Source organism: Artemia franciscana, chromosome 11 (genome assembly GCF_032884065.1).
Source record: "Artemia franciscana chromosome 11, ASM3288406v1, whole genome shotgun sequence".
NCBI lineage: Eukaryota > Metazoa > Arthropoda > Branchiopoda > Anostraca > Artemiidae > Artemia > Artemia franciscana.
This window is the reverse complement of record NC_088873.1, coordinates 7,398,443-7,420,370: the sequence shown is the minus strand read 5'-3', so window position 1 is coordinate 7,420,370 and position 21,928 is coordinate 7,398,443. Positions and strand designations below refer to the sequence as shown.

General features: G+C 35.3%; 1 protein-coding gene across 1 annotated transcript in view; it reads right to left on the bottom strand.

The window, feature by feature from the left end:
• The window catches only part of LOC136032746 (bifunctional arginine demethylase and lysyl-hydroxylase JMJD6-like), a 52,402-nt gene continuing 30,474 nt past the window's right edge, over positions 1-21,928 (bottom strand). The window contains exons 6-7 of the mRNA XM_065713079.1: positions 12,153-12,523; positions 1-474 (exon numbers count right to left, since the gene is read on the bottom strand). Coding sequence (XP_065569151.1) covers positions 435-474; positions 12,153-12,523 — 411 coding nt within the window. The 3' untranslated portion in view covers positions 1-434. The remainder of the gene's footprint in view (positions 475-12,152; positions 12,524-21,928) is intronic.

The window sequence follows — 21,928 nt, the reverse complement described above, 5'->3', positions numbered from 1 at the left end:
GTTTTTGTTTTGGCATCACTTGAAACAATAAAGCTAGTCAGCATAAAACCCAGACATTGTAATTTCCTTATCATAAAATATGCTTTAAACACCATCCTACTTGCCCAAAAAGGACTACATAACTGATTAGCAATTTGCGACTGTTACGCTCGATCAATCACTACTCTCCCCAGAATTGAATCGAAGTACCCCCTCGATAAAACCCCCTTGTCCCCTTGCTTAAGGGTAGCAAAAATGAAGAGAAAAACTCATCTAATACAAATACATGTTTTTGATTATTTAGTGAAAACAATTATATATAATGGAAAAGCAAAACAGAATTAACCCTAAAGTTGAATATAGTTTTAATTCCAGAATTAATTTGTTGAAGAACTCCTATCATTCGTCTTCTCAAAAGATCATGGCAAAACATCGAATTAACTACAAGGCAGTGCTTATTTCATTTCTCGTGGCGGAGTCCGAGTAAACTTCCTCCTAAAAAATAAATAAAAATAATCAGTTTAATTCAGAAATGGCACTCGAATTGGATCATTGAGTACTCATGCGAACAAATTCTAAAAAATTGAGCTGCCAAATTTAAATAAACAGTTAAAACCCTCTGCAACTTTTTTGGATCATGCAAACAAACAAAGGAAATTCCGAGGAGCAAGGACGTAAAAATTCCTCAGCATGAACAGGGAACAACTGACTAAACAAAAACTACAAAGAAAAATTCAAAATGAAAAGAACAAGATAAAAACAAAACAAAAAACACCTTAATAGAACCTCAACGTCACTGTCTGGCATGCTAAGACCCCTTCAATGTCACTTTAAAAAAACAAATCTCGTTACCTTTGAATTGCGAGTACATTTTTGTACTTCTAATTTGTTTTTGTTTCCCTATTATTCCTGGAGTAACTATTAGATATGTATGTATGTACCTACAGACTGTACATATATATGTCTAATAATCGCAAGCCAAGACTGTAGACTAATACTATAGGCTAAAATATTTCAGCATACGTAAAAGCTAAACAGACTTGGGAGTGCAAATTCCTCATTTCTTATAGTTAAGAGCCATAATGCAAAAGAAGCGCGGTTTTGTAGTAATTGATCTTTCAAAATTAACTCTGGCTTATTAATGGTAATTTTATCAGAAATACTGGTGTAAGTAGGTTCGTGGTAATGTAAGTCAACGCTCATTTCCTGAACCTTGGTAAGGTATAAGCTGAGCTATGTTCTGGTAATTTAACTTTTAATGCACAGGTTACCGAATTTAACTGACCAAAATTGAACAAAAACGCTTTATTTCCTGAACCTTGGTAAGGTATAAGCTGAGCTAAGTCCTGGTAATTTAACTTTTAATGCACAGGCTACCGAATTTAAGTCGCCGAAATTGAAACAATAAAACAACACAAGCCCTAATTACTAGGAGAAAATATTTGCTTAATAGCGGTAATTTTATGAGAAAAACTGGCGTATGGTAAGTTCATGGTAATGTGAACCAACGCTTATTTCCTGAACCTTGGTAAGGTGTAAACTGAGGGTTACCGAATTTAAGTCGCGAAAATTGAAACAATAAATCAACACAAGCACTAATTGCTACGGGAAACCAGACAGTAATGCATTTAAAGGCTATAGATGGCTCCGAAGTTTCAATATTGAAGTTTTTGCTATTCAGGGTCGTTTTGAGCTAGTTGGGTAATCTGCATCAGCCGATCTTTTACTGTAAACATAGAGATGCGGCCTTTGATTTAGAAGTGATATGATCTTCAGTCTGCGCGCTCGGAGGCAGAAAAGTTAAAAAAAACTAATGCAAATAAACTGAATGTTTAATAAACAATAATATTACTTCTTGCAAATCTCACAAATTCAGGATCGAAGATTTTATTTAACAGGAACTGACAGTTCAACTTTTAAAAGCGGGACTAGAACTTTATATTTCTAGTCGAACGAACAACCTCCGAAATCTCTACGACCACTCCTTCCCTATGAAGTGGATTTCGGAAAAAATAATTCCTACAATTCTCAACGTCTTCTCAACATTTCTCAGATTACACTCACAGATAGAAGAACCGTTGCTGTACAAGCTGATTGATTGTGTTATTGTAAACCGAAGACTAGCAGGATCAATACAAGATACTAGGGTATGTAGGAGTGATGTTATTGATGTTAAAAGTAAAGATCACATCTACTACTGTCTAAGGTTAATTTAAAGCTGAAATCTTGGAAGGGTAACTACCTCCCGAAAAGTTGCGACGTTGGTAGACTCCAGGATGAAAATTTGAGAGAAACTTTCCAGGAACAGTTGAATGTTAAACTTGAGAGTTTAAAATTTGACAATGTGGAAGATGGATGGAATGATTTTAGAAAAATAATCTGTGAAGTTGCTGATGGTGTCTTGGGGAAGAAAGTTAATACTACTACAGCTAGGAATATTAGTGAATATTGTAAATATATAATAAGCCTTACGGCTCTTTGCCACATGCAACGCTAGAGCGTCGTCTTCGACGGAATCGTACAACGATCTTCAATCTGCATGCTTGGAGGCAGAACGTGACCTGTTCAGATCCGTGGTAAGATAGGTTCTTATAGGAGTCAAATTTTGCGTTTGCTGCCAGATTTTATGTTACTAAAACTAGGTATTGCACGTTCTACAATATATCCTAAGAATAAAAGTATTTTATTTATTTTCAATGGAATTTTGAGGGCCAGAAAAACAAATTTTGAGGCCCAGAAAAACAAATTTTGAGGGCCAGAAAAACAAATAGACAACACTATATCGTTGCCTTTGTGTCGAAAACTATATGTGTCTTGAAAAGTCTTGGAGAGAACTAATGAAATTATACTGAACATTTGATAAATATAATATTAATTACTGAAAGCTCATTATTTCAAGATCTTATTTCACTGTGATTTCCGTTTGATTTACAATGTTGTAGTAAGAAAAAAAGAACATATTTGTAATATAATTAAACAGAAAGTTTTTTTTTTAACTGAAAGCAAGGAGCGACATTAAGACTTAAAACGAACAGAAATTATTCTGTATATGAAAGAGGCTGTCCCCCTCCTCAACGCCCCGTTCTTTACGCTAAAGTTTGACTCTTTGTCACATTTCTACTTTTTAGAATAATCAAAATTTTGGCGTAAATGGCGAGGCGTCGAGGAGGGACAGGCCATTTCAAATATAGAATAATTTCTGTTCGTTTTAGATTTTAATCTCAGCTCCTTACTTTCATTAAAAAGAAACTTTTTTTTATTTAATGTCTGAATGTTTTTCAACTAATGCAGGTTCCAATTTGGCTCACCGCATATGAAAAATTAAAACAAAATTTGCATAGATTTATTCCAGATATGAAGGGTTGCCCCCCTCCTCAATATCTTGGTCTTTACGCTGAATCTATTAGCACTTTTAAAAAAGCTTCCTATTCTAATTAAACGGCCCTCGTGTTTCAATTTTAGTAAACAGTCAAACTTTAGTGTAAAGAGTAAGGTATTGATGAGAGGGGAACCCTTCATATAGCAAAATTTCTGTTCGTTTTTCAAATAATATCGGTAAATCTGGCTCAGCCTCTATGAAGTATACCCCTTAAGCTCACGGAATACTCCTCCGTGGAAATTTCCTCAAACGTAAAGTACACCCTCCCCGTCAAATTCCCTTCAGACAGTTCCATCCTCGCTGAGAATCCCCCCTCAATGTAAAATTGCTTGTGGACCATTCACCCTGAAAGATTCTTAAATAGTGACGAAACGCACAATGCCATTCTATTATGAACAAAAAGTAGAACAAGTGAGAATTTTTTTATATAAGACAGTGGACGCAACTTTAAATGAATATTTTGACCCTATATCTACATGTGATTTTTTTCCAGGGGTGATCGTATCGACCCAATGTTCCTAGAATATCGCAAAAGGGCTCATATTTTGAGACAGCCATTTTGTTCAGCAGAGTCGAAAAGTCTAATAACTGTGACTTTAGGTGTAAAATAGCCCCCACAGTCCCCGGGGGAAGGGCTGAAAGTTGTGAACTTAGCCCATTGTTTACATCTTGTATTTGTTATCGGGAAGTATACAGACATTTTTTGGGTGTGTGTGTGTGTGTGCTTGGATGGCTTTCTCTGGGGAGCCGGGGAGGAAAATTTCTGGGGAGTGAATATTCCAGGGAAGAAGTTACACTGGGGGGGGGGGTCTTTGACAGAAATACTATACGAAATTCTTTTTAATTGTCTTACTTTCTCTTTGCTATATTTTTTTTATGTGAAGGTGTTCCTGGGGAACTATCCAGGGGATTTTTTCCACGTGTTTTGGTTCCTGGGAAATACTTTCCACGGAAGGGGACATTTCTGGAGTGACTGAGAAACCGATCAAAGTCCTTCGCTCTTTACGCTAAAGCTTTTAATTGTTTTAAAAAGTAGAATCGTGGCAAAGAGTAAACTTTAGCGTAAAGAATGAGGGATTGCGAAGGGGACAACCCATTTCATATACGGAGTAATTTCTGTTCGTTTTAAGTTTTAATGTCGCTCCTTACTTTCAGTTAAAAAAAACTAGTTTTTTTTATTTAATTTCTAAACGTTTTTGAATTAATGTATGTTTGATTTTGGCTCTCCGCACATAAATTATTAAAATGAAATTTGTAAATTAATTCTTTTTTTTTGGCTAAATGGCTTTCTCTTAGTTTTGATCAAAAGATTTTGAGATATAAGGGGTGGGGAAGGAGGTCTAGTTGCCCTCCAATTTTTCGGTTACTTAAAAAGGCAACTAGAACTTTTAATTTTTAACGAACATTTTTATTAGTAAAAAATATGCGTAACTTAAGAATTAACTTACGTAACAAACTTTTATATTCTTATATTTTTATTATGTATACGAGGGGGTTTGTACCCTCGTTAATACCTCGCTCTTTACACTAAATCGTAAGTTTTGTCCCAATTCTTTAAGAATGACCCCTGAATCAAAAAGGCCGTAGAATAAATAGTTGAAATTACTAAAAATACTTTAGCATAAAGAGCGAGGTATTTATCTCCTCCTAAATACCTCGCTCTTTATGCTAAAGTATTTTTAGAACCCCTCATATGCGTAATAATCTCTGTTCGTTTTAAGTTTCAATGCTACTCCTTACTTTCAATTGAAAAAACGTTTTCATGTTTATTTTTTCATTGTTTTTTTTTATAGTAATGCTAGAAAATCCTGCATCCTTTTCATTGAATTTTTCTTCCCGCATGACATATTCCTCCAAGGAAAGATCCTCCCACATAGCCCCCACCCCTCAACCCCACCCAAACCAAAAAATCCCCCTGAAAACGTCTGTACACTTCCCAATAACCATTACTATATGTAAACACTGGTCAAAGTTTGTAACTTGCAGCCCCTCCCCAAGGGATTGTGGGGGAGTAAGCCATTCCCAAAGCCATAGTTATTATGGTTTTGGACTATGCGGAACAAAATGGCTATCTCAATTTTGATCCGTTGACTTTGGGAAAAAACTGAGCGTGGATGGGGGCCTAGGTGCCCTCCAATTTTTTTGGTCACTTAAAAAAGGCACTAGAACTTTTCATTTCTGTTAGAAGGAGCCCTCTTGCGACACTCTAGGACCACTTGGTCGATACGATGACCCCTGGGAAAAAAAACAAAAACAAAAAACAAATAAACACGCACCCGTGATTTGTCTTCTGGCAAAAAATACGAAATTCCACATTTTTGTAGATAGGAGCTTGAAATTTTTTCTATGAGGTTCTCTGATACGCCGAATGCGATGGTGTGATTTTCGTTAAGATCTATGACTTTTAGCGGATGTTTCCCCCTATTTTCCAAAGTAAGGCAAATTTTCTCAGGCTCGTAACTTTTGATGAAAAGGACTAAATTTAATGAAACTTGTATTTTTAGAATCAGCATGAAAATTCGATTCTTTAGATGTATCTTTTAGCATCAAACTTCCGTTTTTTAGGGTTCCGTTTACTATTGAGCCGGGTCGCTCCTTACTACAGTTCGCTACCACGAACTGTTTGATCTTGCCTTTTTTTTTTTGCAGCCAGCCTAGAAGGTCTATCCGTAGCAGTTTGAGCGGAATTGTTTACTGATTTTTAATATAATTAGTTAAATCATTTTTAATTAAATTTGTTATATAAGGCATTAATTGAATATTCCCCAAATCCCTAGTTAAAGAAGTATTTTGATTCTAATTGCAAATGCTTCTCGAACAACCTGTTTTATGCCTATTTTTCGGGGTGAACAAGTTCTTTTAAATTCGTTTTTTCTTCATTTGTTTTGCTGAGGACGGCCCTTGGATAGGGTCGAAATGTTCATTTAAAGTTGCGTTCAACTGTCTTATCAATCTCTAATCGGTTTCTCAATCACTCCAGAAATGTCCTTTTCCGTGGAAATTATTTCCCAGGAACCAAAACACGCCGAAAAAATCCCCTAGATAGTTCCCCGGAACATCTTCACATAACAAATTTGGCAAAGAGAATCTAAGACAATTAAAACGAATTTCGTGTAGTATTTCTGTTAAGCCTCCCCCTTGTGTAACGTTTTCCCTGGAATATTCATTCCCCGAAAATTTTCCTCCCCAAGGAACATTCTCCACATAGAAAGCCATCCCAAGCTCACCCTCACTTCCCCCCAAAAATGGCTATATACTTCCCAATAACAAATACTAGATGTAAACAATGAGCAAAGTTCACAACTTACAGCCCGTCCCCCGAGGACTGTGGGGGGCTATTTTACACCTAAAGACACGGTCATTACATTTTTCGACTATGCTGAACAAAATGGCTATCTCAAAATTTTGATGGGTGACTTCGGAAGAAAATGAGCGTAGGAGGGGGCCTAGCTGCCATCCAATGTTCTGGTCGCTTAAAAAAGGCACTATAACTTTTAATTTCCGTTCCAATGAGCCCTTTTGCGATATTTTAGGAACAATGGGTCGATACGATCACCCCTGGTGGAATTTTTTTTTTAATCACGCAACCATGATATTTCTTTTGGCAAAAAAACAAAAAAACAAAATTCCACATTTTTGCAGACAGGAGTTTGAAGCCACTACAGTAGGGTTCTCTGATACGCTGAATCTGATGGTGTAATTCCATTAAAAATCTATGACTTTTCGGGGAGTGTTTCCCTCTTTTTTCGAAAAATAAGACAAATATTCTCAGGCTCGTAACTTGATGGGTAAGACTAAACTTGATCAAACTTATATATTTGCAATCAGCATAAAAATCCAATTCTTTTGATGAATCTATTGGTATCAAAATTCTATTTTTTTAGAGTTTCGGTTACTATTGAGCCGGGTCGCTCCTTACTTACAGTTCGTTACAACGAACTTTTTGATTTGTTTTTAGTGAAGCACAAATTACGCAGAAGGCTTTAGATTTCCATAGTTAAGGAATCGGTCATTAGCCACGCTCTTGATTGTAGTGAAAACTATATGTGTCTTGACCAGGCTTGGAAAGAACTAATAAATTTAAATGAATATTTAATATGAAACGAATTGAATTGCTGAAAGCTGAATAGTTCAAGATTTTATTTCACTGTAACATTCATTTTATTTTCTATGTTGTAACAAGTACAAAAGAAAATATTTGTAACAGTTCGTTTTCAGTAAAGCGCCAATAACACAGTAGGCTATACACTTTTAGAGTTAGGAAATGGAGCAGTAGGCAAATTCTTGTTTGTAGTGATGTTTGTTCGTTTTAAGCTTGATTAGCATATTCAATTTAAATTTTATTCGTCTTAAGATTTATTCATTTACATTAATAGCTGTTATATGTTGAGTTGCTATGATTGTTTATTTAATTTCTGTTTGTTTCGGATTTCATTTATTCTTTAATAGTAAATTTTGGTCGTTTCGAGTTTGAATTATCAAAGGTTTTTATTTCTACCGATCTTAGGTTTAATATGGCAAATACTTTTCTTTGAAAAATTTCTTTTTTGGAAAGTTTTTTTTTTAATCAATTCATCATCAAACAGTTCGTGGTAACGAACTTTAGTAAGGAGCGACCCGGCTCAATAGGAACCAAAACTCTAAAAAATGGAATTTTGATATCAATAGCTACATCAAAAGAATCGCATTTTAATGCTGATTTTAAATATATAAGTTTCATCAAGTTTGGTCTTACCCATCAAAAGTTACGAGCCTGAGAGTATTTGTCTTATTTTTCGAAAAAAGAGGGAAACCCCCTAAAAGTCATAGAATCTTAACGAAAATCATACCATCCGATTCAGCGTATCAGAGAACCATACTGTAGAAGTTTCAATTTCCTATCTAAAAAATGCGGAATTTTGTATTTTTTGCCAGAAGACAGATCACGGATGCGTGTTTATTTGTTTTTTTTTTGTTTTTTTTTTCCAGGGGTGATCGTATCGACCCAGTTGTCCTAGAATGTTGCGAGAGGGCTCATTCTAACGGAAATGAAAAGTTATAGTGCCCTTTTTAAGTGACCAAAAAATTGGAGGGCACCTAGGCCCCCTCCCACGCTAATTATTTTCCCAAATTCAACGGATCAAAATTCAGAGATAGCCATTTTGTTCAGCGTAGTCGAAAAACCTTATAACTATGTCTTTGGGGACAACTTACTCCCCCACAGTCCCCGTGGGAGGGGCAACAAGTTACTAACTCTGACCAGTGCTTACATATAGTAATAGTTATTGGGAAGTGTACAGGCGTTTTCAGGAGGATTTTTTTGGTTGGGGGGAGGGGTTGAGAAGAGGGGAATATGCTGGGGGAACTTTCCATCGAGAATTTGTCATGGGGGAAGAAAATTTCCATGAAGGGAGCGCAGGATTTACTAGCATTATTTAAAAAAATATGAAAAAGTTTTTCTCAGCTGGAAGTAAGGAGCAGCATTAAAACTTAAAACAAACAGAAATTATTACCCAGATGAGGCGCTCACCTCCTCCTAATACCTCGCTCTTTACGCTAAAGTATTTTTAGTAATTTCAACTATTTATTCTACGGCTTTTGTGATTCAGGGGTCATTCTTAATGAATTGGGACAAAATTTAAGCTTTATTGTAAAGAGGGAGGTACTGACGAGGGGGCGAACCCCCTCATATATGTAATAAAAACATGAGAATACAAAAGTTCTTTACGTAAGCTAATTTATAAGTTACGTAAATCTTTTACTAATAAAAAGATTCGTAAAAAATTAAAAGTTCTAGTTGCCATTTTAATTAACCAAAAAATCGGAGGGCAACTAGGCTCCCCCCCCCTCCGCTCTTTTTTCTCAAAATCATTCGATCAAAATTATGAGAAAGCCATTTAGCCAAAAAAAATATATATACAAATTTCGTTTCAATTATTCCTCTGAGGAGAGCCAAAATCAAAACATGCATTGATTCAAAAACGTTCAGAAATTAAATAAAAAAAAAACAAGTTTTTTTTAACTGAAAGTAAGGAGCGACATTAAAACTTGAAATGAACAGAAATTACTTCATATATGAAAAGGGCTGCTTCCTCATCAACGCCCTGCTCTTTACGCTAAAGTTTTTTACTGTTTCAAAAAGAAGAATTGAGAGAAAGAGTCAAACTTTAGCGTAAAGAGCGGGGCGTTGATGAGGAAGCAGCCCCTTTCATATATGAAGTAATTTCTGTTCGTTTTATGTTTTAATGTCGCTCCTTACTTTCAGTTAAAAAAACTTGTTTTTTTTATTTAATTCTAAACAGAAACTAACCATAAATTCGTTCACACGAAGAATCTTATTTTCGTCAAGTAATGAAAAATACGGAAACATAATCAAGATTTGACTCCTGCCAGAACGTAGTTTGAAGAATTAAGGAGAAGCCGTAATGCTTCTTATTTAAATAATGGAAAATACGGCAGCCGAATCAAGATTGACTCCTGTAAGAACGTAGCTTTAAGAACTAAGAAGAAGCCGTGATGCTTCTTCTTCAAGTAATGGAAAATACGACAGCCGAATCAAGATTTGACTCCTGCCAGAACGTAGCTTTAAGAACTAAGAAGAAGCCGTGATGCTTCTTCTTCAAGTAATGGAAAATACGACAGCCGAATCAAGATTTGACTCCTGCCAGAACGTAGCTTTAAGAACTAAGAAGAAGCCGTGATGCTTCTTCTTCAAGTAATGGAAAATACGACAACCGAATCAAGATTTGACTCTAGCCAGGACGTAGCTTAAAGAACTAAGAAGAAGCCGTGATGCTTCTTCTTCAAGTAATGGAAAATACGACAGCCGAATCAAGATTTGACTCCTGCCAGAACGTAGCTTTAAGAACTAAGAAGAAGCCGTGATGCTTCTTCTTCAAGTAATGGAAAATACGACAGCCGAATCAAGATTTGACTCCTGCCAGAACGTAGCTTTAAGAACTAAAAGGATGCCGTGATGACACCTGACACCTTGACACCTGAAAATGAAGTCTTTTGAGGTTTAAGTGAATAAAAGCAACAAATTAAGATTACTTAGTTCAGTTCTGATTCTATCATCGTCGTGTGAACATTTATTGGTCCAACTTTATTATCCAGGTATTGAATCCAGTATTGAATCCAGTTTTAGGCCGGACCAAGTCTATTTTGCCATTATCTGTGCAACGTCTTTCTAGGATATTTCAGAATATTGGTATGTCTTTGAATGTTGATAAATGCGAATATTAATTTTCAATCCCAAATCATCAGCTCATAATTTGTCCTTTGGTTCGTCAGAAATTAGTACTTCGTATCGTATCTTTGGTTCGTCAGAAGTTCACGGTGGTTAGAAATATGTATTTGTTTTGCGCTCCCTTGTTTGCGGCTCTAAGTTCTGAGAGATGTTGAAGAAAAGTTGCAGATTGGTTATACAAAAATTGTACCAAAACTGTCAAAAATATTTTCGCTGATATTTAACTAAAATGTGACCATGAATTGTGAGCATTTTGTCTTGTTTTCAACTGGTAGTTATTCGTCACCGAATAAGAAAGATTTACTTCAGATCCTTACTGCTCATTTTAGATATTACAAGTTTTTGCTGTAGTTTCCCACTTCATATCATAATACACGTATTACTGAGAAGTATGGTTGTACCGACATTAATCAATTGTTTAAGTTGCTTTGTTCTAATTTAACAGGATATACCTTTTGTGTCCTTAGGTCCAAACCATAACATTATCCGTGTGTCTGATAAAGGTTTATCAGATAGACCTTCAGCTGAGATAAAGGTCTAGTTGTCCATGTATCTCTATATTTACTTTTATTCTTTTTTTTTAGTGTAATTTCCTCCCCTTGTTTTGTTAAAAAGGGGTTATAAATAAAATATTATTATTACTAAATTGAAAAGTCAAACGACAAGGGAAAAAAGATTGCGTTTCTAAACGGCACAACTCTAACACAGGAAAAGGAACTATCAATGGTTCATTTCGGTACACATCTCAGTCATTGAAAAAGAGTCATCACTGCTGTCACGCCCAAAGGACGTATCTGCAAACTTTTATGCTTCCAAAATAATTACCAAAAACCTTTTGTTAAGCTTATCTCAAAGGGAGAATCAGCAAGGCAATTTAAATTAGCAGGATCAAAGTGTTAGTACTTTGTACTAACATTAGTACAAAGTACTAATGTACAAAAGTACTAAAAGTACAAAAGTACTAAAGTAACATTACTAATACTAATATTAGTACTTCTAATAACAACTCGCCGCAGCACCAAGGCGCCCCAGGCCAACATATTTACGCAAGCTCCTCCTCCATTCCAATCTATTTGAAGTGTTCCTCTTTAACCCTCCCAGGAAGTTCCGATTTCCCTTGAATACTTGTGACTTTGGGGGAAAAGGTCTGTTACCAAGACCTCTAGGGGTGACAGCGATTTCATGCTAAATGGGACAAATATAGCTTAAATGGTAAAGTTGTAATAGGCTAGCTTAGCGGATTAAGAATTATAAGCATAAAATTTACAATGGCATTCGCTATTATAACAAAAAAAGAAAGAGGAAAGCTAGTTATTTTTAGAAACACATTTTATGCATTCGTCAACACGAAGCTCTTTCTAATTCATGAACTTTTCTTTAATATAATCCTATATTTAAAGACAACTGCTAAAAATGTGCTTTCAGCCACATCATACTAGGAAATATTTGATTTATCATATGCCAACAAATGAGAAAAATGAGAAAATTTTTAAAAATACCTACACAAATGAGTAAGAGGGGGACGTTCCCCATAACGTTTTTCCAAAAGAAACAAAAACAACCAACCTTTTCTTCTTTGGTATCATTCTGTCTTCTTCATTACTATCTCTATTACTGGCAGAACTTTCATCTCCTGAACTCGAGCTACTCGAACTTGAACTCGAATCACTAGAGCTATCTGAGGCTAAGCCACTATTTTCATTCAAATTCACTGTGTCAGCTATGCTGGCAAGCTCTGGTTCATGCTCTTTAAGGGCATGATACCATTTTTTTGACAATTTTGGCCGACCACGAACTGTTTTGTGCCAACAAATTGGAAAGTTAGTTCTTGAACAAAAATTCTGAGTCACGGCAACAGTGTTATCCAAGTTTATCACAACATGCCACCAACCACCAGGAACAAAAACGGTTTCACCAGGTTTCTGAATAATCTCAAGCTGGTAAATATAAAGAACAGATTAGATTCACTCGCTCACGGATCGTTAACAAACGTTGAGTCTTGCCATAAATTTTGATACCGGGTAATTGACTAAGAAAAATTAGACTACTGGTTAGATTTCAATTTTTTTTTTCACATATAATGAACTAAAAACTGCAAGAAATTATTCAAAATGGCTGCCATTTGCCTGAAAATACCGACGAAGTCTGTTAGGTCATTATTCATCGATCGCTGCACGGACGAGCCACGGAACAAAAACGGTTTCGCCAGGTTTCTGAATAATCTAAAGCTGGTGAATATAAAGAACAGATTAGATTCTCTCTTTCACGGATCGTTAACAAATGTTGAGTCCTGCCATAAATATTGACACCGGGTAATTGACTAAGAAAATTTAGACTACTGGTTTGATTTGAAAATTTTTTTCACATTTAATTACTGATATAATGAACTACAAACTGTAAAAAAATATTCAAAATGGCTGCCATTCGCCTCAAAACACCGACGAATTCTGTTAGGTCATTATTCATCGATCGCTGCACGGACGAGCCTGAGTAAATTTGCCTGATTTTTGAAATACAGGGAGGGGGAAACTCCTTAAATTCAAAAAATCTTGATGAAAATCACACCATCAGATTCAGCGTACCAGAGGACCCTACTGTAGGAGCTTCAAGCTCCTATATACAAAAATGTGAAATTTTGCTATTTTTACCAGAAGACAGATAACAAACGCGTATTTACTTTTTCTGTTTTTCTAGGGGGGATCATATTGAAATAATGATCCTAGAAAATCGAGAGAGTGCATTCAAACGGAAGTTAAAAGTTCTAGTGTCCTTTTTAAGTGACAATACAGATTGGAGGGCAACTAGTCCCCCTCCCACGCCCATTTAATTAGCATTTAGATTTGTATCAATATTTATGGCAGGACTAGGTATTATCTATATTAATAGATAATTTTATATTCATTTCATGTATGTGCGAATTTTAAAACTTGATTCTTTAATTGCCCGGTTAGTTCAATCTTGTATTATAGGGGAATCTTGAGCCATAACTAACGCTTTAGTTCTCTAGTGGATATCAAATCCGTTTTTGTCGCTAGAATAGTAGAACCATTTGTCTGTTTGTCACAAAAAGCCTTTCTAAGGATTAAGTTAATTTTTCAAGTTTAAAAACTGGACCATTTTTCAGCTATTTATTTGGTCAATTCCAAAATGAAAGTATTTTTCAGAATCAGTTTTAAAATTCAAACACAGCTGTTTAACCGCTATGCAGCATGAACTTTGCGACAAGACGAACGAAACCTGATACCGACGGTAAAAAGCCCCTTTTCGAATAAAAACGAAAGTTCCTTGGATGTGAGGGTGCTCTTGTCAAATTTCGATGGAAAAGTCAGGAAGTCTGAAAGTTTCTTTTCACAAAACACAGGGTTGCCACTCTTAATAATTTATCACCATTTCTAGTGATTTTTACATTGCATAAAGAAAAAAATCACTAACTCAGCACACAAACCAGTAGATTATTGAAGAAAATCACTGAATCAACCACAAAATCACTAAAATCTAGCGATTTTTTTTTCACCAGCCAGAAACCCTGGATACACACGAAGTTTGGAAAATGACATGTGCATTTCCATTCCAACAAATCCAAGTACAAAAAAGAAAAAACGAATAAGAAAAAGAACAATAAGGTAGAGGGGAGAGGAGTAATAGATGGGTATATGAGGATAACAGAATGAGAATAACTTTTATAACCCGTTTTCTTTAGACAGTAGGACAGCAACATGAAATATTAGGACTACTTGAGAGACGAAACGTCATCTACTGACTAAGGACTCGGCTTACATCGACAAATCCCCCCTCACCCCCTACATTATAATTGGGCATCTACGAATGACAGAGTATCTAAGCTCTTTTGTTCCGTGTGTCTGGAGGGATATCACGAACTAACTTTTTAGTTGCAATTTTTTATGACTTTATTGTGCTTTTATCTTCGTCAATTATTTAACCCCTATATTCTTCTTCTTTGTGTATTTCAATAGAGGGGTCACTCACTTTTGTAGAAATTTGTTGAGCAATTATTAAATGGTGATTTGATTATTAAAAATAGAAATAGACAATTGAAATTCACAAAATATCGTATTTTCTGCAATATTTAGGACACACTTTTGTAAGTTTCAAAACACAATTTTTGTCAATTTGGTTGATTATTCGTGATATTCATCGTCATATAATTTTAGTCCTGTTTCACGTCTAGTTCTTCACAGTAGGATCCTCTAACCACCTAACGCAACTACAGACTTGAATAGGTCAAATTATATTTACTAGACTCCAATTGGTTCCCAGCTCTTTCTTCAATTGCAACCCTTTGTAGAATTTGAAATGTGTTCACGAGCCATTTTCTTACCCGCACTATTTGATAAATAAACCAAAAAATAAAGAGTTTGACAATATCTTGACAATGTAATGATATGTACGGACTAAACAAATTGATGATCTTTTTATTTATTTAGCATTAGTTATTAATGTGGTGACTGAGCTTGCACCTACTCAGCAAGTGTTTTTGTCAAGGCCAGTCCCTATTCGTCTTAAACATGCAAAACTTCAGCCGGTACCAGCACAGTATATGCGTTATCTATTAACGCATCTATTAAAATATCCCCGTTGCATATTAAAATCCCCGTTGCATCTATTAAAATCATGGCTATAATTTTTCCATTTGACTTCAAAGTTTGCTTTGACGAAGTTTGATTTTTTTGTTTCGACCCGACGTCATTTTAGGAATTTCAGGTTATTTTTTGAAATTCCTATAAGTTTATTTTTGAAAAGACGTTTTACTATTAAGACAAATTTAGATAATACTAGCTGTTGGGGTGGCGCTTCGTGCCACCAAAACACCTAGTTGGCGGGGGCGCTTCGCGTCCCCCCAAGTCCCCCCGCGCGTGTAAGTCGTTACGCGCCATATCAGTTACGCGTCATTGTAGTTATGTCCCTGTGTCCCACCTGTGAATATAGATAGATATATATATATATGTTTTTAACTACGTAAAACTTGCGAATATACAACATTCTTCGCTGTCCCATTGTCTGTGCATATAAATAGATTGTCAGGTTTACCGACTCTTGAACATGCAACATATAATTGTCCATGGGAAAAACAATACGTATTCAGATCTATACCTCATAATTCTAATGATTGCACTTGAGCTTTGTTGATGCTGATTGCTAATCGAACATTCCCTGTGTCCCAGTCGTCATTTGTGTCCCGGTGTCCCAGTCTGTAGTTTCTCTTTGAGTGTCCCGGTTGTCATTTATATTCCCTGTGTCCCGGTCGTCATTTGTGTCTCGGTGTCCCAGTCTGTAATTTCTCTTTGAGTGTTCCGGTCGTCATTTATATTCCCTGTGTACATTTACATTCCCTGTGTCTCGGTTGTCATTTATATATCCCCCCTGTGCCCCCGGCATCTTCGTTGCAGTTGTGTCCTTGTGTCCTGGTCGTCATTTATGTTCCCTGTGTCCCGGTCGTTATTAGTGTCCCGGTGTCCCAGTCTGTAATTTCTCTTTGAGTGTCCCGATCGTCATTTATATTCCCTGTGTCCCGGTCGTGAAGTTGAAACAACTTCATGACGACATACAGCTCAATCCTTATAATGACGTCAGTCGATAAACATGACGTCAGTCGACACAAAAACTCGACGTCAGTCAATAGACACACAAACAAACAACTTATTTTTATATATATATACTAGCTGTTGGGGTGGCGCTTCGCGCCACCCCAACACCTAGTTGGTGGGGGCGCTTCGCGCCCCCCCCCCAAGCCCCCCCGCGCGCGTAAGTCGTTACGCGCCATAATAGTTACGCGCCATTGTAGTTGTGTCCCTATGTCCCACCTGTGAATATAGATATATATATATATATATGGTTTTAACTACGTAAAACTTGCGAATATACAACATTCTTTGCTGTCCCATTGTCTTTGCATATAAATAGATTGTCAGGTTTACCGACTCTTGAACATGCAACATATAATGGTCCATGGGAAAACAATCTGTATTCAGATCTATACCTCATGATTCTAATGATTGCCCTTGAGCTTTGTTGATGGTGATTGCTAATCGACCATTCCCTGTCCCGGTGTCCCGGTCGTCATTTACATCCCCCTGTTTCCCCCGGTGTCCCCGTTGTAGTTGTGTCCCTGTGTCCCGGTCGTCATTTATATTCCCTGTGTCCCGGGTCCCGGTCATCATTTGTATCCCGGTGTCCCGGTCTGTATATACATTCGTTTTTTAGTTTTGTTTTTCTCCTTTATTTTTTTCCTTTTTTTTTCTTTTTTAGCTTATTTAGATTTTTAGATTTTTTAGTTTTTTTTATTAGTTTTTAGTTTTTATTTCTTTTTAGTTTTTTTGTCCCGGTCGTCATTTATATCCCCCTGTTTCCCCCGGTGTCCCCGTTGTAGTTGTGTCCCTGTGTCCCGGTCGTTATTTATATTCCCTGTGTCCCGGTCGTCATTTGTATCCCGGTGTACCGGTCTGTATATACATTCGTTTTTTAGTTTTGTTTTTCTCCTTTATTTTTTTCCTTTTTTTTTCTTTTTTAGTTTATTTAGATTTTTAGATTTTTTAGTTTTTTTATTAGTTTTTAGTTTTTTTTTCTTTTTAGTTTTTTTTTTATTAGTTTTTAGTTTTTTTTGTAGTTTTTGCCTTTTTTTAGTTTTTTCAGTTTTGACGTCACCTGATCCAGTTTTTTCAGGTGACGTCACCTGATCCACGAACCACAGATCCACAGACAACTTATTTTTATATATATAGATAGTTTTTTTTTTTTTTACTTATGTCCTGGTCGTCATTTATACTCCCTGTGTCCCGGTGCTTTGTTGATTGCTAATCGAACATTCCTTTTGTCCTGGTCGCTTTCTCTTTGAGTGTCGTCATTTATTAGTTTTTTCCTTTTTTTTTTAGTTTTTTATTGGTTTTTACCTTTATTTTAGCTTATTTTTCAGTTTTTTCCTTTTTTTTAGTTTTTTTTTTATTTTTTATTTTTTTTAGTTTTTTACCTTTTTTTAGTTTTTTTAGTTTTTTTAGTTTTTTAGCTTTTTTACTTTTTTTATTAGTTTTTAGTTTTTTTTTGTAGTTTTTGCCTTTTTTTAGTTTTTTCAGTTTTTTTTTTAGTTTTTTATTGGTTTTTACCTTTATAGTTTTTTTAGTTTTTTAGCTTTTTTATTTTTTTTATTAGTTTTTAGTTTTTTTTGTAGTTTTTGCCTTTTTTTAGTTTTTTCAGTTTTGACGTCACCTAATCCAGTTTTTTCAGGTGACGTCACCTGACACATCCATCCATCCATCCACAGACAGACAACTTATTTTTATATATATAGATATATATATATATATATATATATATATATATATATATATATATATATATATATATATATAGAAGATAAATAGACAGATTTACCATTCCTGGAGATCAGCTAGAAACGACATTTTTTTTTCTCACTGACCAGTTTCTTTCTAACGCGTTTCTAATTTTGGGTTATTATGGGCAGTGATGTGGTCTTTACACGGTTGCAGCTACCGCTGTAACTATTAAAATCATGGTCGTAGTTTTTCTATTGGACTTCAAAGTTTCTCGGATGCAAATGTTTTATTTTTATTTTTAGTATATCAAACCATAGTCAACATAATGAATTGTTTTGGAATGATAATATTCAATGTCTAGTCATTTCATTTATCTCTAGCCATCAAAATGTCTTGGACCCATTTACTTCTTCGGCTTTAGGTCGTCAGATAAATCTTCTTTTTTTTGTTTACTTAATGTCTTTTATCTACTCCTTTTATTGCCCATATCTCCATATAGAAATCCATTTCATATTTTTCCTTGAAAGCCTTAAAATTAATTTGGTCTTAAATGCAATCACTTTTGCACTTAGGCAGCCTTTGTTTATGATAACATCAAAATTCATAATTCAGTTTAATATTCAGCTACCACAGCTGAGTGGATTTGACACTCTCCTCAGAATCTTGAGGATCGAGTTCAAATCTCCCTGTGGTAGATTGTGTGTTCCATTATCCTGTTATCAATAAAATTTTGTTGAGATGTTGTATCAACAACGCGTAGCTAATTTTCGGTTATTATGGGCAGTGGTTTGGCCTTTGCAAGGTTGCAGCTGCCGTTGCATCTATTAAAATCGTGGCTATAGTTTTTCTATTTGACTTCGAAGTTTCTCAAAAGCAAATGTCCTGTTTTTATTTCTTAATATATCAAACCTTAGTAAACTTAAAGAATTGCTTTGGAATCTTAAAATTCAATCTCTAGTCGTTTCATTTATCTCTAGCCGTTCACAAGGTCCAAGACCTTGTGAACGGTCTTGGACCCATTTAAGTTTTCGGCTTTTGCTCGTCGGATTAATCTTCTTTTTTTGGTTTACTTGGTGTCTTTTAACTACTGCTTTTATTGCCCATATCTCGTGATGGAAATCTTCTTTCATCTTCTTCCTTGAAAGTCTTAAAATTAATTTGGTCTAAATACAATCTCTTTTGTACTTAGACAGCCTTTGTTTATGATAACATCAAAATTCATAATTCAGTCTTATTGTATAACATTATTTATAATATTATAATAGTCTTATTGTATATTATTCATAATAAAGTAGTTTTGTTCCCTCGTTCGGCAATACTGCCCGTCAATAAGTGTATGTATTATTTTGCTTTAAGTCATTATTGTTTTTAATCGTTTTCTTTTTTAAAGTTTGCTCCTTTAATTTGAACTTGGACTTTTTTTTTAAGATAGATGGATATTTTCATGTTTTCAGTTTTAGTTTGACTCTGTGATATTTCGAATCAACGTATAAATTTGTATGACGATGGCTATGGCTGTGATTTTTATATGTTTAGTGCCTTATATTTTATGATGACAAGAACTGCCGCTGATCGGCATGATCGTGGAAGGCGTTTGATAATAAAATCGTTTATCGTTTATCTGCACAAAAGTTGAAAGTCCAATATCGCAGAAGTAAGTAAATACAAATGACACCAATAATGTTTAGGATACGAACGATGCATTGAGCGACAAAACTGAGGTACCATTTTTGTAGAGATATATTGTAGAAATGTATTATGTAGCGATATATTTAGAAATATACCATGTAGAGACATATTGCATTATGTATTCCATTATGTAGATATATTGCAAGCTGAGGAATTATTTTGTAGTTCTAAAAATTCATCTTGTACATCATCTTGAGCGTCAACAATATCTAAGGGTAGAAACTTATCATCTCAATGACCTCTCGACATTTCGTAGCAGTTTCTAGTTCTTTGTAAAAAAAAGAATCTCTTCTTTGAAACCTTCTAATTGAACCCTTTAAGACGAAAATGCGTTATAGGGAACATGAGCCAAGATCAATGGCCAGATCAAGTTGAAAGGAAAAGATGGGAGACGCCATTTACTTCAAAAACAGATACTACATGACATTCCTTGATATGTCGGAAACACGTCTTTGAATTGCAATTTTGGATAAATATATGTTTCGGATTTTAATTTTATTCGCTTATCCAATAACTAGATGAATAAACAAGGTTTTATGAGGATTTCTGCAAAAATACTGCGATTTTCATTTTTTTTAAATAAAATTTTGTATTTTTTTTTATATATAAAATTTATTTTTATTTTTTGCAACTTCCATAGCTACCACTAGTTTTTATTGTTAAAACTTGTCAGTTAAATCTGACTTCTGTTTTTTCAAGGCTACCCTATGTGGCTTGAAATAGTTCTTCCAATATTTTCATATTACTTTCTTACCCAGCAACACTTGAGCTTTGAGGATTTCATACAGCACTAATAACAGCATTGCATAAAACACAATGAGGCCTTTCTTGGCCGTCATTAGCAACAGTCAAAAACTCGTATTTTAAATAATTCTCCAAGACATTAATGAGTAGAAATAATGACTAGTTACTCTGTAAAGATTCAGCTAGAACTATTACTTAGCTAACAGGGTTACAATTCACAGACTCCTAATTATTACCTCTAGATCACTCTGAATCAGGGATAAGGGTCTTCACTTTTTGGTAATGATTCTCCGAGACATTAATGACTAGAAATAAAATTATACACTTTGAATTGACATTATGTAAAATTCTTTACTTAGTTCTTAGGAATTTAGTAATTATTTGTTATTATACTTTATTTTTACTATATTTGTAGGTGAGCCTATCTAAGACGAATGGTGACAGCTTATCAACAGTATTACAACGAATTTTGGATAGAAAGACAATATCTAACAACAAACCCGACAACATATTGATACACAAAGAACAAAAGAGGTCCCATAATAATGATACCAGCCACCATGTAGATACCAATATACCATAAAGGGACAAAAAGATAACCATAATGACTCAATTATCAGCAGTAGTCATTTTCTTTATAACTATAGCGAAAAATCCCTCTTGCTGGTAAGGAATCAATGAATTAGTTACTCTGTAAAGATTCAGCTAGAACTATTACTTTACGAACAGGGTTCCAATTCACAGACTTCTATTGCCTCTAGATCACTCTGGTAATCTAGATTAACTCTAGATAACTCTGAATCAAAGATAAGGCTCGTCACTTTTTGATAAACATCAAATAGTTCTAGGGGCCAGAGCCCATGCATGGTTATCATCGTTAACACATCTAAACAGCGAACAAGAAGCACGATTATCTTTCTTGTGCGCACCCCCCCCCCCTTGGCAGAGCTCAGTATACAACACTGGCTGAAATCATATTTTCACCCACAGACAGAAATTTGTTACGGCTCAAAATCGTTTGTCCTTGTGCTTTGGGGTCATCGATTGTAAGTGCTCTTTCAAACAGATTGGTGGTGATATGAGAAAAGTGGAATAGGGCAGAGGAATTATTATAAACAACGTAGACCTAGACTTATATTGCAGCAAAACATCACTTTACCAGAGGAACCCTTCTCAGTCAGGCCCAATACAACCCCCCCCCCCATCCACTCCATAAAAAACAAGGAGATCCTTCGAATGGTCGCGGCCGAACAGTTGTGAATCAACCCATTCGAAGGAAGTTATTCTTCTGAAGTTACCCGGCGGCACCAAATCAAATCTGTCAGAGGCTTGATTTTCTACCACTTAGTAACTCGAGAAATGAATGCCATCATTTTTCTCGGAAAGAATGGGAAATCGTTATAAGAAAAGACTTCGATGAAGCGTGAGTGCCACGGAAAGGAGGAAATAGCAACACTTTGGATACAGTAGGATGGAGGAGGAGCTTACCCAACGGTGTCACACTTAAGCAGTTCTGTGCTATGACGATTTCTTAACAGCAGTAATAGACGGGATGAAGTTCTACTGTAATTTTTTTAATATTTAGCCAATAAAACCTCCCCCCTCTCCTGAAAGTGCAGG